Below are 16057 nucleotides of genomic sequence, written 5' to 3' on the forward strand. Positions count from 1 at the left end.
AAATTAGTTACCTAAACAAGGTAGACATTTATTTGTTTATTTATTTCACATAAAAGTGAGCCAGCAGGGCAATTCTGCTACATGAAGTCCTAGGCCCTACCTCTTGTTGCTCCACTATTTCTGGGGTGTTGCCCTCATGTGCCTGGTACAGGATGACTCCCTCCTGTGAATACATCCCGCTAGCAGGAAAGGGAAAAATGCATGCCCCAGAAGTTGCTATATCATTTCCAGAGTCAGAACTTAGTCACACAGTGATACCCCTGCTACAAGGTTGGGTTGAAATTGGGTTTCTTTGGGGCAGTTTTTATGCCCAGCTAAAAATCAGTTGCCATAGCAGGAGGGGAAAATGAATATTGCGGGAGCAACCAGCCATTTCAGGGACTTTGGAATTGCTCCGAGTCTTGCACATACTTGACCCTGTGGCTTATCCATAAGATCGTTTGTTCTTTTATATGAAAGATTGAAGGTCTTTTTTTTTTTTAAAGATTTTATTTATTTGACAGACACAGCGAGAGAGGAAACACAAGCAGGGGGAGTGGGAGAGGGGGCAGCAGGCTTCCTGCAGAGCAGGGAGCCTGATGTGGGGCTCGATCCCAGGACCCTGGGATCATGACCTGAGCCGAAGGCAGACGCTTAACGACTGAGCCACCCAGGCGCACCAAAAGATTGAAGGTCTTTAGGTCCTGGATTCACCTGCTTTTGTGGCAATAAAGAACTGTAAGAGATTATTCACAGAAATATTTCCTTTTTATCCGGGCAGTAATGGGAAAGAAAAATAGTAATATACATTTATTACAATGATACCATGACAGTTAATGTATATTTATAACTTGTTTTCCACTAGTTTGATAAAAAGATAAAAGTGGCAAGAACCCGGGACGCCTGGGTGGCTCAGTCGTTGAGCGTCTGCCTTCGGCTCAGGTCATGATCCCAGAGTCTGGGGATCGAGCCCCGCATCGGGCTTCCTGCTCGGCGGGAAGCCTGCTTCTCCCTCTCCCACTCCCCCTGCTTGTGTTCCCTCTCTCGCTGTGTCTCTCTCTGTCAAATAAATAAATAAGATCTTTGAAAAAAAAAAGTGGCAAGAACCCTTTGTTGCTTTATGGTATAAAAAGTGAGCAGCAGTTCCCATAGCTTAATGGGTAGAGTCTGGCAGTCAAGCTGTTTTGTTGACTTTTGTCTACTGTGATCATGCAGCCTTCAAGTGTTTCCCAGACAAAAGTAATTTGGTGATTTTTGCCATATCTGCTTACCTTACTGTGCTTTGCTTAGGATTTGTTTTTCAATTTACTTTGAATTGATTCACCTTTTAAACTTAGCATCCTTCCGAGTAATAATCCATTAAAACATGGTTTTGTTTCCTTGTATACATTAAAATACATAATTATTAAAATAAATGTCCTTTTAATACATGAAAACATCTTTAATACCAGTGGTGCATACACTTAGGGAAATAGTGCTTTGCTTCTAGGCTTTACTAGGCTACAGTGGTAGTTTTTCATAAACTTTCCATAAATCCATGGCTACTGAGTGGTTCTGTGAATTTCAAAGAATTGATATCTTTCTGCTTTCAACTCTGGTAGGGAAACTACTAGTTAGTGCTTAATTTTGAGCTAAAGAATTAATTGCCCCTAATGTGTTGCCTAGGTTATTAAGAATGATCTGCAGGTCCTAGCCACCTAAAGATCCTTTCAAGCTTTTCTCCAGAACCAGTTGGACAAGATGTTTAACTTTTGTAAGCCCTAGTTTCCTTATTTTTAAAAATGAGGCAGTATTATTTACCACATGGGGTTGTTCTGAGGATTAAACAAAATGTATGTAAAAGGCTTAGCAGTGGCAGGCACCCTTTCTACTGCTGATAGACATTTGGATTGTTTCTAGTTTGGGCTATTTTGAATAAAGTTGATGTGAACCTTTTTTTTTTTTTTTTTAAGATTTTATTTATTGGGGCGTCTGAGTGGCTCAGTTGGTTAAGTGTCTCCCTTTGGTTCAGGTCATGATTTCAGGGTCTTGGCATAGAGCCTAGCCTCGGGCTCTCTGCTCATCTTTATTTATTTGAGAGAGAGAGCATAAGCAGGGAGGAGGGGCAGAGGGAGAGGCAGACTCCCCGCCTGGCAGGGAAGCCCCATATGGGACTCCATCCCAGGACCCTGAGATCATCATGACCTGAGCTGAAGATAGCTGCTTAACCGACTGAGCCACGCATGCATCCCTATGTGAACATTCTTGTATTTATGTCTTTCGGTGGGCATAAGCACTTATTTCTCTAAGTTATATACCTAAGAGTAGAATTGCTAGGTTATAGGTATGTTTAGTTTTAGTAGCTACTGCCAAGCAGTTTTCCAAAGTGGTTATATTCCCATTAGAATGTGTGCCAATTCCAGCTGTACCACAACTTCTCTCCCAGTTGATATTGTCAGTCATTTCAATTTTAGCCCCATTCTCATGGGACAGGTAGTGGTATCTCAATATGGTTTTATTTCTATTTCTTTGGTAAGTAATGGTATGGAAGCACCTCTTCATAGGATTATTGACCATTTGGGTATCCTTTTTTTAATGAAGTGCCTTTTGCTTTATTACTATTTTAAAAATTTGAATATTTGTCCTTTCCATATGGATTTCCATATTGATTCTGGGTGTGAGTCTTTTGGATATAGGTATTGTGAATATTTTTTCCTGGTCTGTGGCTTTCATTTTACTTTCTTTTGATGGTATCTTTTAAAATTTAAATTCAGTTAATTAACATATAATGTATTATTGGTTTCAGAGGTAGAGGTCAGTGATTCATCAATCTTACATAACACCCAGTGCTCATTACATCACATGCCCTCCTTAATGTCTATCACCCAGTTACCCCATCCCTCCATTAATAATGTCTTTTAATAAACAAAAACTCTTTAATTTTAATGGATTCTAATTTGTAATTTTTTCTTTTATGGTTAGTGTTTTTGTACCATTTAAGAAGTTTTTGCTTTTCCCATGTTCAAAAATACAAATTTAAAAAAGATTTGAAACCAATTTTTTTTTTCCTCTGCAACAATCTAGGTGATGCCATGGAGAGTGGAAAGCCTGGCCCAGTGCAGGTTGTTTTGGTTCAGAAAGACCAGCATTCCTTTGAGTTAGAAGAGAAAGCCTTGGCCAGCATTCTCTTGCAGGACCACATCCGAGACCTTGATGTGGTGGTGGTGTCGGTGGCTGGTGCCTTCCGAAAGGGCAAGTCCTTCTTCCTGGACTTCATGCTACGATACTTATATTTCCAGGTAAGCTTGAATTATTTCATTTCAGATTGGAAATGAGACTTGTGTGTCCAAAAGAGCAAAATAAGCTTGTGGATTATCCTTGATAGGTAAAATTACTCAAAATTTAAGATTTAATGGAAATTTCTTATTTTTCCTATAGAAGGAAGGTGGCCATTCAAATTGGTTGGGTGACTCAGAAGAACCGTTAACAGGGTTTTCATGGAGAGGGGGCTCTGACCCAGAAACAACGGGGATTCAGATCTGGAGTGAAGTTTTCACTGTGGAGAAGCCGGGTGGGAAGAAGGTAAGGAAGAAAAGACTTGTAAATTAACAAAAACAACAACAGAACGAGAACTTTAATGTGTATTCTGATAATTCAATTAAAAATAATTTTTATCAAAATGATGTAAGTGCATGGTTTAAAAATAACACGAGTATAATTTAAATGGTCAAATAATAAGATTTCTTTTTTTAATTTAATTTTTAAAAAAAATTTTAAAAAGATTTATTTGAGAGAGAAAAAGAACGCATGAGCAGGGGGAGTGGGAGAGGGAGAAGCAGGCTTCCCGCTGAGCAGGGAACCCCACATGGAGCTCCATCCCAGGACCCTGGGATCTTGACCTGAGCGAAGGCAGATGCTTAACCGACTGAGCCACCCAGGCACCCCAGTAATACAAGGTTTCTAATAAAAAATAGCTATCAAAACCAAAAAGTAGCTATCAAGTGCCCTGTTCTTCCCTCTGCTTGTTTTCCCTTCCCCGGGGGTTAATGATCTCAACTGTTTCAGACGTTACTTCTGTTCTTTACTTTCTTTACTCCTGTGAGGGTGACATAGACCTGGCTGCCACTCTTCTGGGAGCTGAGCAGATAACAGGATACTAGGGCGTCTCACATGCAGAAGGTGAGCATCCTCCGCCTGCCCCTGGGGCAGCCATCAGTAGACCTCTTACGCCATCTCTTCTGTGCCTAGTAAGCTACAGTCCTACAGCCTCCCCTACATTTTTTTGTCAAAGGTGAGTCATGTGTCTTCTCAAAGTGGCAGAGAGGATTTGGGGTTATTACTGTTTCTTAAACAGATTTTAACCCATTCCTTCTGTTTTTAGTTCCATCCTAAAGCATGCTTTCACAGCTGTTGGTGCCTCTCATTCTCGAGTCTTTCTAGGGCTTAAGGTTTCAAATCACTCCTTCAGATTGTTCGGTTTCAACCTCTTCCTAAATGCTATGCCATTCGATATTTTTGGGAGCTGGAGAGTTGATGCACAAGTCTTGAATGCCATTTCCACATCTTTTATTCTTTTTCCTTATAAATTTCCTCATTAATTCTTTTACAGTTTTATTTCTCTTTCTCTTTTAGTGAGATTCCAGGAGAAAGGTATATTGGAAAACCCTCTAATTTTTTGGGGGGGGGATTTTATTTATTTATTTGACAGAGAGCAGGAGAGAGAATGAGAGAAAGCACAAGCAGGGAGAGCAGCAGAGGGAGAGGCAGAAGCAGGTTCCCCACTGAACAGGGAGCCCGATGTGGGGCTTGATCCCAGGACCCTGGGATCATGACCTGAGCTGAAGGCAGACACTTAACTGACCGAGCCGCTCAGGTGCCCCTCTAATTTTTTTTTAATGCATAGATGCACATATAAAAAACATGTAGCAAAATGAAGAGGTTATCACATATTTTTTAAAGGAAGAGAATCTAGGAGAATAAGAAGTTGTAACATTGAAATACTACATTATAAACTTTTTCTTTGGAGGGTCTGCCTTTAATTTTTTAACAGCTTTATTGAGATATAATTGACATTCCATTTCTCCCCTCCTAACTTTTGGGCTATTGTCACATATTTTACTTTAATAACGTTGTATTTATTTATTTATTTTTAAAGATTTTATTTATTTGACAGAGAGAGACACAGCAAGAGAGGGAACACAAGCAGGGAGAGTGGGAGAGGGAGAAGCAGGCTTCCCGCGGAGCAGGGAGCCCGATGCGGGGCTCGATCCCAGGACCCTGGGATCATGACCTGAGCCGAAGGCAGACGCTTAACCATCTGAGCCACCCAGGCGCCCCTGTATTTATTTTTTTGTTTAAACAATCTGTTAAAACATTCAATTATCTTTTAAAGATATTTAAATAATAAGAAAGAAGCCAGGGATGCCTGGGTGGCTCAGTCAGTTAAGCATCTGCCTTCAGCTCTAGTCATGATCCCAGAGTCCTGGGATTGAGGCCCATGTTGGGCCCCTGCTCAGCAGAGTCTGCTTCTCCCTCTGCCCCCCGCCCCATCATGCTCACACTCTCTCTGTCTCTCTCTCTCTCAAATAAATGAATAAAATCTTTGAAAAAAAGGAAAGAAGCCATATATTTACCCATGTAGTTATTATTAACTGTGCTCTTCATTTTTGGGTGTCCATATTTCTATTTTTGTGTCCATTTTTCCTTCTGCCTAAAGGACTTCCTTTAATATTTCTTGTAGTGCTATTCTGCTGGTGCTGACTTCTTTTAGTTTTCATATATCTGCAAAGTGTTCATTTTGCCTTTTTTGGGAAAATATTTATGCTGGATATGGAATTCTAGGCTGGCAATTTTTTCTTTCTGTGCTTTAAGATGTCAGTTCTTTGCCTTTTTCCTGGTTGTTTCTGATGACAAATCTTTTATCCTTATCTTTGTTCTTGTGGTGTGTTTCACATGTGGTGTTTTTTTTTTTTTTTCTGGTTGCTTTTAACAGTTTAGCATTTTTTTGTTTTTTGAGCAGTTTGATTATGATGTACCTAAGTGTAGTTCTCTTCATGTTTCTTGTGTTTGGATTTTGTTGAGCCTCTTGAATTTGCAAGTTCATAATTTTTATCAAATTTGTACATTTTTTGGCCATTATTTCTTCAAATTTTTTTTCCCTTATTCCCTTTGGGGCCTCCTATTACGCATACGTCAGGCTGTCCCATAGCTCATCGATGCACTGTTCATTTTTTTAACTTACTTTTCTCTCTCTTTCCTTTTGGGCAGTATCTATTGCTAGGCCTTCAAGTTCCCAAGTCTTTATAATCCAGTCCACTTTTCATTGCAGAAGTGTGATTTTCGTCCCTGGAAGTTCAGGTTAGGTCTTTTTTATGTCTTTCATGTCACTACATCACTTTTTGAATATATGGAATACAGTTATACAGAATGCTGTTTTAGAGTCATTTTCTGTTAATTTGAACATCTGTATCTATTCTGGGGTTTTTTTTTTTTTCCTTAAGTAGGCTCCACGACCAGTGTGGAGCCCAAAGCAGGGCTTGAACTCACGACCCTGAGATCAAGCCCTGAGCCGAGATTAAGAGTCCAACGCCTAAGTCCAGCTGAGCCACCCAGGTGCCCCTGTTCTGGGTTAATTTTAATTGACTTTTGATTGATTTTTCTCCTCATTGGGTCATACTTTCTTGTGTTCCTTGATTTCCCCCATTTCCCATATTTTCCCTGACCTTATTCTTTTTTTTTTTTAAAATATTTTTATTTATTTATTTTACAGAGACACAGTGAGAGAGGGAACACAAGCAGGGTGGGGAAGAGTGGGGGAGGGAGAAGCAGGCTTCCCGCCGAGCAGGGAGTCTGATATGGGACTCAATCCCAGGGCCCTGGGACCATGACCTGAGCCGAAGGCAGACGCTAACGACTGAGCCACCCAGGTGCCCCTCCCTGACCTTATTCTAGGATGCAGTTAAGAAATTTGGAAACAGTTGGATCCTTTCTTTTCTGGCTTTTAAGGTTTCTTAAATGGCACCAGAGCAGTATTTAATATAGAGCTATTTATTCCTCACTACTGAGGCAAGTACTCTTCTGAGTACTCTAGAATTATGGGATTTTTTTCAGTCTGGTTGGAGGGAACAGGCCTGTTCTTGGCCCTTTGCGAGCACTGGGTACTGCTCCCTCTAAACCTTTTGATTGGTTTTCTCTAGCCTCAGGTAGCGTCCTCATGCGCACGCGCTTGTCAGTATTCAGCTGAACTCTTGATGGGGACCCTCTGCAGATCCCTGGGGTTCTTTGTCTTTGTATCTCTCTCCTCTCAGACACTCTGCCTGAGAATTCCAGTGTCCTTGGTCTCCTTGACTCTCAGCTGTGTCTCCTTAACTCAGGGAATCCGTTGAGTTCTGCCTGGCTTCCCCTCCCCGCGCTTTAGTCAGTAAGCTGGGACAACAGAAAGGCTCACCTCATCTGTTCCTTTCCCTCAAGGATCATTATCCTTTGTTACCTGATGTCCAGTGTTGTGAACTGTTGTTTCATGTGTTCTGTCTGTTATTTTTTGGTTTTAGGTGGGAGGGTAAGTTCAGTCTCTGTTACACCATTTTGACTATGACTGGAAGTGGAAGTCCAGTCTTTTCATTTTAGAGATGTTTGGCATCTCTAAACTGCTGTATTACCCACAGCAGTTAAGGCCTGCTGTGGGTAATACAGCTGCTCTTAGATCTGGCATTACAACAGGCCCTACAATTTTCATTTCAGTCCTGTTTTGTATCATTGCTCTCTTCTGTTTCTCTGGTAGTGTGTGGTAGATGCTTTCATAATTTTCTTTTTAGGAATAAATAATTATTTTTGATTATATGATCCCTTTGTATAGAACTGGTGGACCTGATTTTTATTTTGGGGGGCAACTGGTATATTTTCATAATAGTTTAGGAAATCTCTACAATTTTAGTAAGCAAGCTTTGCTTTTAGTTATCTAACATTTGTAGTGCCCTCATTTTTTTTATCTTGTTGAATTGACTCCTCTATAAAGTTCAATTTTTTTTTTTTAAGATTTTATTTATTTATTTGACAGAGAGAGACACAGCAAGAGAGGGAACACAAGCAGGGGGAGTGGGAGAGGGAGAAGCAGGCTTCCCGCTGAGCAGGGAGCCTGACACGGGGCTTTATCCCAGGACCCCGGGACCATGACCTGAGCCGAAGGCAGACGCTTAACCGACTGAGCCACCCAGGCGCCCCTGTTTCCGACCTTTTTAAGAAATATTATGTTCAGGCATTCAGCAGGATCAGGGGTGCTTTAAAAAATCAATATAATATTGGATAAATGCCATACTAATAAGCAGTTCTTTAGAAGTTACCCAAATGAAAGTTTCACATGATTGTCTTGTTTTTTATTTTTATTTTTAATTTTTTTAAAAGATTTTATTTATTTATTTGAGAGAGAGAGAGTGAGAGCAGGAACACAAGCAGGGGGAGTTGGAGAGGGAGAAGCAGGCTTCCCGCGGAGCAGGGAGCCCGATGCGGGGCTCGATCCCAGGACCCTGGGATCATGACCTGAGCCGGAGGCAGATGCTTAACGACTGAGCCACCCAGGCGCCCCGATTGTCTTGTTTTTTTAATATACCTGGTGAGATTTTAGCTTAGAATGTATCTGGCTAAAGAAGTAGATAATTTGGGGGGGGGGCACCTGGGTGGCTTAGTTGGTTAAGCGTCTGACTCGTGATTTTGGCTCGGGTCATGATCTCAGGATCATGAAGTCAAGCCTCTGCTTGTCCCTCTCCCTCCCCTGCTTGTGCATTCTCTCTCTCTCTCTCTCTCAAATAAATAAATAAATAAATAAATAACATCTTTTTTAAAAAGTAGATAATTTATTTGCTTTTACTTTTTAATTGAAAAACTACAGTCTTAAATATGTGGCTCCAGTTTATTCTTTTTAACTGTTACGTGGTAATCATCATACGAAATATATCTTATTTTATTTTGCTCATTTACCCCCTGGTGGGCATATGGATTGTTTCCTTTTTCATTATTATTTTTTTTAATTTTTATAATCCTTCCTACAGTGAACAATCTGGTAAATGTCTCCTTGGGGAATTATGCAAGCATGACTCCAGGCCACAGTTTTTTGAACTCTGTCCATGACCCATTAAAGGTAGAGAAATCAACTTATTGGCTCATGACCAATGTTTAAAAAGAAAGAACTAGAACATTGTAGAAAGTGTCAGAGTGCAGCTTTATGTATGTGTGTATTTAGTCAGGATGTTAAGTATATTTCTTTCTCTGCGTTCTGGAGTCCAAAACATTAGAAAGCCATTTGGAAGTGGAATTGCCAGGTCTGAGAATGCCCATTTCCCCTTTTTCTAGCTCCTGCCCAATTGTTCTTGACAGTGTTGATGGCAGTTTACCATTTCACTACATGATAGGAGAACACCATTTCCCCCAAATACCCAGCACTTTATCTGACTGTATATATGACTCCTATTCCTCAAGAGCTTCTTTCCCTGATACAGCCTCATTTTTCTAGTTAGTAAATATATGCTAGGATGAGCTCTTTTTCATCGAGAGCTAATTCACATATCATAAAATTTATGCTTTAAAAGTGTATAATTGAGCAGGTTTTAGTATAGTCACGAGGCTGTGCACGTAATACTACCATCTAATTCCAGAACATTTTCATCATCCCAGAAAGAAACTCACTACTCATTAGCAGTCACTCTCCATTTCCCTCCTCTCCCAGCCCCTGGCTACTACTGATCTACTTTCCTTTTTTTTTTTTTAACGATTTTATTTATTTGTTTGTCAGAGAGAGAGAGAGAGCACAAGCAGGGGGAGCATCAGGCAGAGGGAGAAGCCGACTTCCCGCTGAGCAGGGAGCCCAATGTAGGACTCGATCCCAGGACCCTGGGATCATGACCTGACCCGAAGGCAGATGCTTAACGACTGAGCCACCCAGGCGCCCCTGATCTCCTTTCCTTCTCCACGCATCTATTTGCCGGCTCTGGACATTTCATGCAAATGGAGTCCTATAATCTGTGGTCCTCGCTCTGGCCTCCCCCCCCCCCCCCCCCCCCCCGCCCATTGCCCTCAGGGTCCAGCCATGTCGAAGAATGCGTCAGCACTTCATTTCTTTTTGTGGCTGCATACTGCTGTGTTGTGTGGATGCGTCACGCTTTATCTTTTCATCATCTGAAGGACATTTGGGTTATTTTTACTTTGTGGTTATTACGAATTATGCTACCATGAACATCCACGTACAAGTGTTTGTGTGAACATACCCTTTCTTCTTCCTTGTTCTTACTGTGGTAAGAGCACTTGACATGAGGTCTGCCCTCTGAATAAAATTCTAGGTGCACAGGATAGTGTTGCCAGCTGTAGGCACTATGCTGTGGGGGGATTTCGAGAACTCCTCCATCTTGCATAACTGAAGCTTTATACCCACTGAACAAGTCCCGTTTCCCCTTCTCCCCTGCCAACCACCATTCTACTCTCTGTTTCCCTGGGCTTGACCATTTCAGATACCTCACGTAAGTGGAATCAAGCAGTGTTGGTCCTTCTGTGACTGGCTTATCTCACTTAATATCCTCCTGATTCATTTATATTGTCACATACGGCAGGATTTCCTTCCTTTTTAAGGCTCAGTAGTATTCCATTGTAGGTAGATACCACATTTTCTCTATCCATTCATCAGTTGATGGGCATTTAGGTTGTTTCCATATCTGGGCTGTTGCGAATCTTGCAGCAGTAAACATGGGAATGGAGATAACTCGAGATACTGGTCTGAATTCTTTTGGGTATATACCCAGAAGAGGAATTGCTGGATTATAAGGTAGTTCTATTTTTAATTTTTTGAGGAATCTCCATACTATTTTCCATAGCAGCTGTATGATTTTGTATTCCCAACAGTGTACAAGGGCTCTGATTTCTCTATATCCTCGCCAACACTTATTATTTCTTTTCTTCAAAATAATCTCTGCGCCCAACATGGGGCTTGAACTCATGACCCTGAGATCAAGTCACATGCTCTACCGGCTGAGCCAGACAGGTGCCCCTATTTCTCTTGTGGTTTTTTTTTTTTTTTTTTGATAATACCCATTTTAATAGGTGTGAGGTCGTATCTCATTGTGGTTTTGATTTGTATTTTCCTGTTGATGAGTGATAGTACCTTTTCACATACCTGTTGGCCATTTATGTTGTCTTTGGAGAAATGTCTATTCAAGTCCTTTGCCTATTTATTTAATCAGATTATTCCTTCCCTCCCTTCTTGTTGAGTTGTAGGATTAAGCATGTTTTCAGGACTTCTGGAACTGTACTTCTGGTGGCTCAGTCGATTAAGCATCTGCCTTCGGCTCAGCTCATGAGTGGAGTGGAGTTTCTGGGTCATATCTAACCTTTTGAAAAACTGCAAAAATGCTTCCCAAAGCAGCCGGCGCAGCCTACATTCTCACTGGAAATGCAGGAGGCTCCCATTGCCATATGCTTGCCACCCTGATCTTGTTTGTCTTCTTGATTATAGCCAGCCTAGGTGTGAAGTAGTGTCTCATTGTGGTTTTATTTTTCTAATTAAAAAAAATTTTTTTTAAATTATTTTTTAATTCTTGAAGTATAATTGACGTAGATATTACATAACTGTTACATTAGTTTCAACATCTTGATTTGATAGTTCTATACATTATTCATTGCTCACTGTGATAAGTATGGTCCCCATCTGTTGCCACATAATGTTATTACAATATCATTGATTATATTCCCTATGCTGTACTTTTCGTCTTCTTGACTTACTTATTTTATTACTGGGAGTTTGTACCTCTTAGTACCCTTCACTTATTTCATCCATCCTCCCATCCACCTCCCTCTGGCAACCACTAGTTCTCTGTATTTAAGAGTATTTTTGTCTTGTTTTTTAGATTCTACATATAAGTGAAATTACATTTGTCTTTCTAAGTCTGACTTACTTCACTTAGCTTAATACTAACTGGGTCCATCCATGTTGTTGCAAATTGCAAGATCTCGCTCTCTTGTTTTTATGGCTGAGTAATATTCAAAGATGTATACCACATCTTTATCCAGTTTACCTATTGGTGAACACTTGGGCTTCTTCCACATTTTGGCTCTTGTAAATATGTCCCAATAAACACAGGGGTCCATATATCTTTTCAAATTAGTGTTTTTGTTTTCTTTGGGTAAATACCCAGTAGTGGAATTTTTGGATCATATGGTTTTTCTATTTTTAATTTTTGAGGGGCCTCCATACTGTTTTCCAAAGTGGCTGCACCAGTTTATATTCCCGCCAACAGTGCATGAGTGTTCTTTTTTCTCCACATCCTCATCAATACTTATTTCTTATTTTTAATGATTTTATTTATTTATTTGACAGAGAGAGACACAGCAAGAGAGGGAACACAAGCAGGGGGAGTGGGAGAGGGAGAAGCAGGCTTCCCGCTGAGCAGGGAGCCTGATGTGGGGCTCGATCCAGGACCCTGGGACCATGACCTGAGCTGAAGGCAGATGCTTAACGACTGAGCCACCCAGGCACCCCTTATTTTTAATTTTTTGAGGAAATTCCATACTGTTTTCCACAGTGGTTACACCAATTTACATTTCCACCAACAGTGCATGAGGGTTGTTTTCTTCACACTGTCACCAACACTTGTTATTTCTTTTCTTTTTCTTTTTGTTTTTTAAGTAATCTCTACACCCAATATGGGGCTTGAACTCATGACCCCGAGATCAAGAGTTACATGCTCTACCAACTGAGCCAGCCAGGTGTCCCTTGTTATTTCTTTTTGATACTAGCTGTTCTGACTGATCCTCATTGTAGTTTTGATTTGTATTTCCCTGATGATTATTGAATGAGGTTGAGCATCTTTTCATGTGTCTGTTGGCCATCTGTATGTCTTCTTTGGAAAAACGTCTATTCAGATCCTCTGCCCACTTTTTTTTTTTTTAAAGATTTTATTTATTTATTTGACAGAGAGAGAGAGCACAAGTAGGCAGAGAGGCAGGCAGAGGGAGAGGGAGAAGCAGGCTCCCCGCTGAGCAGGGAGCTCGATGTGGGGCTCGATCCCAGAACCCTGGGATCATGACCCGAGCCGAAGGCAGCCGCTTAACCAACTGAGCCACCCAGGTGTCCCCTCTGCCCACTTTTTAATCAAATTATTTCCTTTTTGGTGTTGAATTGTATAAGTTCTTTTTATATTTAGGTATTAACCCCTTACCAGATATATCATCTGCACATATCTTCTCCTATTCAGTAGTGCCTTTTTGTTGTGTTGATGGTTTCCTTTGCTGTGTAAAAGCTTTTTTTTTAATTTGAGATTTTTAAATTTTGTTCAAAAGCTTTTTATTTTGATTCTTTGTGGCTTTGATTTGCATTTGCATTTCCTCAATGACTAATGATGTTGAGAATATTTTTATGTACTTATTAGCCATTTGTATATTTTCTTGGGAGAAGTATCTATTCAAATCATTCATTTTTTAGTTGGATCATTTGTTTTTTTGTTGTTGAATTGTTCTTTATTTATTCTGGATACTAGACCAGTTGTCCAGATAGATAATTTGCAATTATTTTCTTTCATTCTGTACGTTGTCTTTTTATTTTCTTGATAGTGTCTCTTGATGTCCAAAAGTTTTAAATTTTGATGAAGCCAATTTGTGTATTTTTTCTTTGGTTGCTTGTGCTTTATGTGTCATATTTTTTTTTTTTTTTTAAAGATTTTATTTATTTATTTGACAGAGAGAGACACAGCGAGAGAGGGAACACCAGCAGGGGGAGTGGGAGAGGGAGAAGCAGGCTTCCTGAGCAGGGAGCCCGATGTGGGACTCGATCCCAGGACCCTGGGATCATGACCTGAGCCGAAGGCAGTCGCTTAACCAACTGAGCCACCCAGGCGCCCTTTATGTGTCATATTTAAGAAACCATTGTCTAGGGTGCCTGGGTGGCTCAGTTGGTTAAGCATCTGCCTTCAGCTCAGGTCATGATCCCCGGGGGTTTGGGGATCCAGCTCTGCTTTGGGCTCCTTCCTCAGCGGAGAGTCTGCTTCTCCCTCTGCTGCTCCTCTCCTTCGCATATGCACTCGTGTGTGCTCTCTCTCTCTCTCAAATAAATATAATCTTAAAAGAAAAAAAAAAGAAACCATTACCTCATCCAAGGTCCTGAAGATTTACACTTCTGTTTCCTTCTAGGGTTTTATGGTTTTAGCTCTGACATTTAGGTTTTTGATCCATTTTGAGTTAATTTGATCCATTTTGTATATGATCTGAGGTAGAGATCCAATACTATTCTCTTGTGTCTCAGCCATGATTAGTGCTGATTACTTGTTTAGTTTGACTGTATCCTCTTCACAAAATGGGTAAAGTGTGGAAAGAATAAAGCCTTCATGTCTGTCATTAGGTTTCAGTGTATTGAGGTTGGCTAGAAACTTTATTTGGTTTGATTTTATCTTTCTTTTCTGCATAATACTTTCTTTTGTGTGGATTTGTATCATATCTGTTCTACCACAGTAGTGGATTGGGGGTATGAAAGTAAACTCAAAAATGTAGTATGTGATTAATGGGACTTGGTATGTAAGTTACATAAAAGTGATAATCATATTATTACTTCTGTGAATAAAAATATCCGAATGACTGGCTTGGTAAGTGAGCTAATTGGTCTCAACACTTGGCTCATTTAATTGGTGAGGCACTTTCCCCGTCTATGCATATTGCTCTGTGGGTCTCTGTTTCATACATCTAATCAGGTCCGAGCAGATAACCTCCTCCAGGAAACTTCTCTGATCAAGACAAGGCATTTCAGTAACTACTTTTCTGTAGAACTACAAACAGGTGCCAGAACCTCATTTAATTGTTACCTGTACTGTACTTCTCGACTTCTTTTCTACATTTTTCCCCTTCTCACTCTTAACAGATTTTGTTGGTATTTGCCTTTCCTTTAGGTTGCAGTTGTTCTGATGGATACCCAGGGGGCATTTGACAGCCAGTCCACTGTGAAAGATTGTGCCACCATCTTCGCTCTCAGCACCATGACTAGTTCTGTCCAGGTAATACCACTTGATTAAGATAAAAGTTTGCCGAGGAAATAAGATAAAGGGAGTACAGCTGTTTTCATTGTTCTGTTATCAGAATCCCTAGGTGATGTGTCAGTGTTCTTTTTAGGTTATAGAGATAAGTTAAGCTCAAGAAGGAGCTTTAACTTTTTCCACTTTGGACGTAAGTATGTATAAAATACTTCAAGAAAAGTCTGAAAAGTGGACATTAAGATTACATTAATTACATCGCACAGGAAATGGAGATTTGGTGAGAACTTAGGAAAACTGATTTTAAGCTGTAAAGGAAGAATTAGGTGATTTCAACATTATATGCATAGTTTTCCAAGAGACAGATAATATTACTGTTTGAACAGATCTCATGTTCTTATATGTAAACCTTTAGTTGTACAAAGCTTCTGTTCAATGCTTTAGGCTTATTTGGGATTCCTTTGAAGTGAAGCTAGAGTGGTTATCAATCTGGACTTTTGTTTTCTAGATTTATAATTTGTCCCAGAACATTCAGGAAGATGATCTTCAACAGTTACAGGTATATATTCATCATAAAAAGTTTAATGTCATAATGTATCATTTAAAAGTTTTAAGACTAAGAGAAGTTTTATAGCTGAATAGGTTTAGCAATAGATTGAACTATAGGGGAGGGTTTTTGGCTCACAGCGGTTCTGTACCCTGTTCCTGCGGGGTAATCAGGGAAGGGCCTTACTGAGTTGAGCACAGAACCCAAGAAAGTGGATGAGTAAGTCCTGCGGTATATCTGGGGGAGTAGTCGTATAGGAGAGGGGGCAGCAAGAAGAAAGACCTGAACTGGAGGGTGCTTGGCAGGATTGAGGAACAGCACGGAGGCCAGTGGTTAGGACTCGGAAGTGTGACGGGAGGAGGCTTCTTTTTTTTTTTTAATTTTTTTTTCTTTTTTAAGATTTTATTTATTTATTTGACAGAGAGACACAGCGAGAGAGGGAACACAAGCGGGGGGAGTGGGAGAGGGAGAAGCAGACTCCCCGCCGAGCAGGGAGCCCGATGCGGGGCTCAATCCCAGGACTCTGGGATCATGACCTGAGCCGAAGGCAGACGCTTAA

General features: G+C 40.5%; 1 protein-coding gene across 2 annotated transcripts in view; it reads left to right on the top strand.

Moving 5' to 3' along the window:
• ATL3 (atlastin GTPase 3) overlaps positions 1–16057 on the top strand; it is a 55879-nt gene that overhangs the window by 11503 nt on the left and 28319 nt on the right. The window contains exons 2-5 of one of the 2 annotated variants that reach the window (XM_021685495.2): positions 3043–3257; positions 3397–3540; positions 14871–14975; positions 15460–15510. In XM_021685495.2, the coding sequence (XP_021541170.1) occupies positions 3043–3257; positions 3397–3540; positions 14871–14975; positions 15460–15510 (515 nt within the window). The remainder of the gene's footprint in view (positions 1–3042; positions 3258–3396; positions 3541–14870; positions 14976–15459; positions 15511–16057) is intronic. The other variant, XM_044919255.1, reaches the window with a different exon arrangement.

This window comes from Neomonachus schauinslandi, chromosome 11, assembly GCF_002201575.2.
Source record: "Neomonachus schauinslandi chromosome 11, ASM220157v2, whole genome shotgun sequence".
Classification (NCBI taxonomy): Eukaryota; Metazoa; Chordata; class Mammalia; order Carnivora; family Phocidae; genus Neomonachus; species Neomonachus schauinslandi.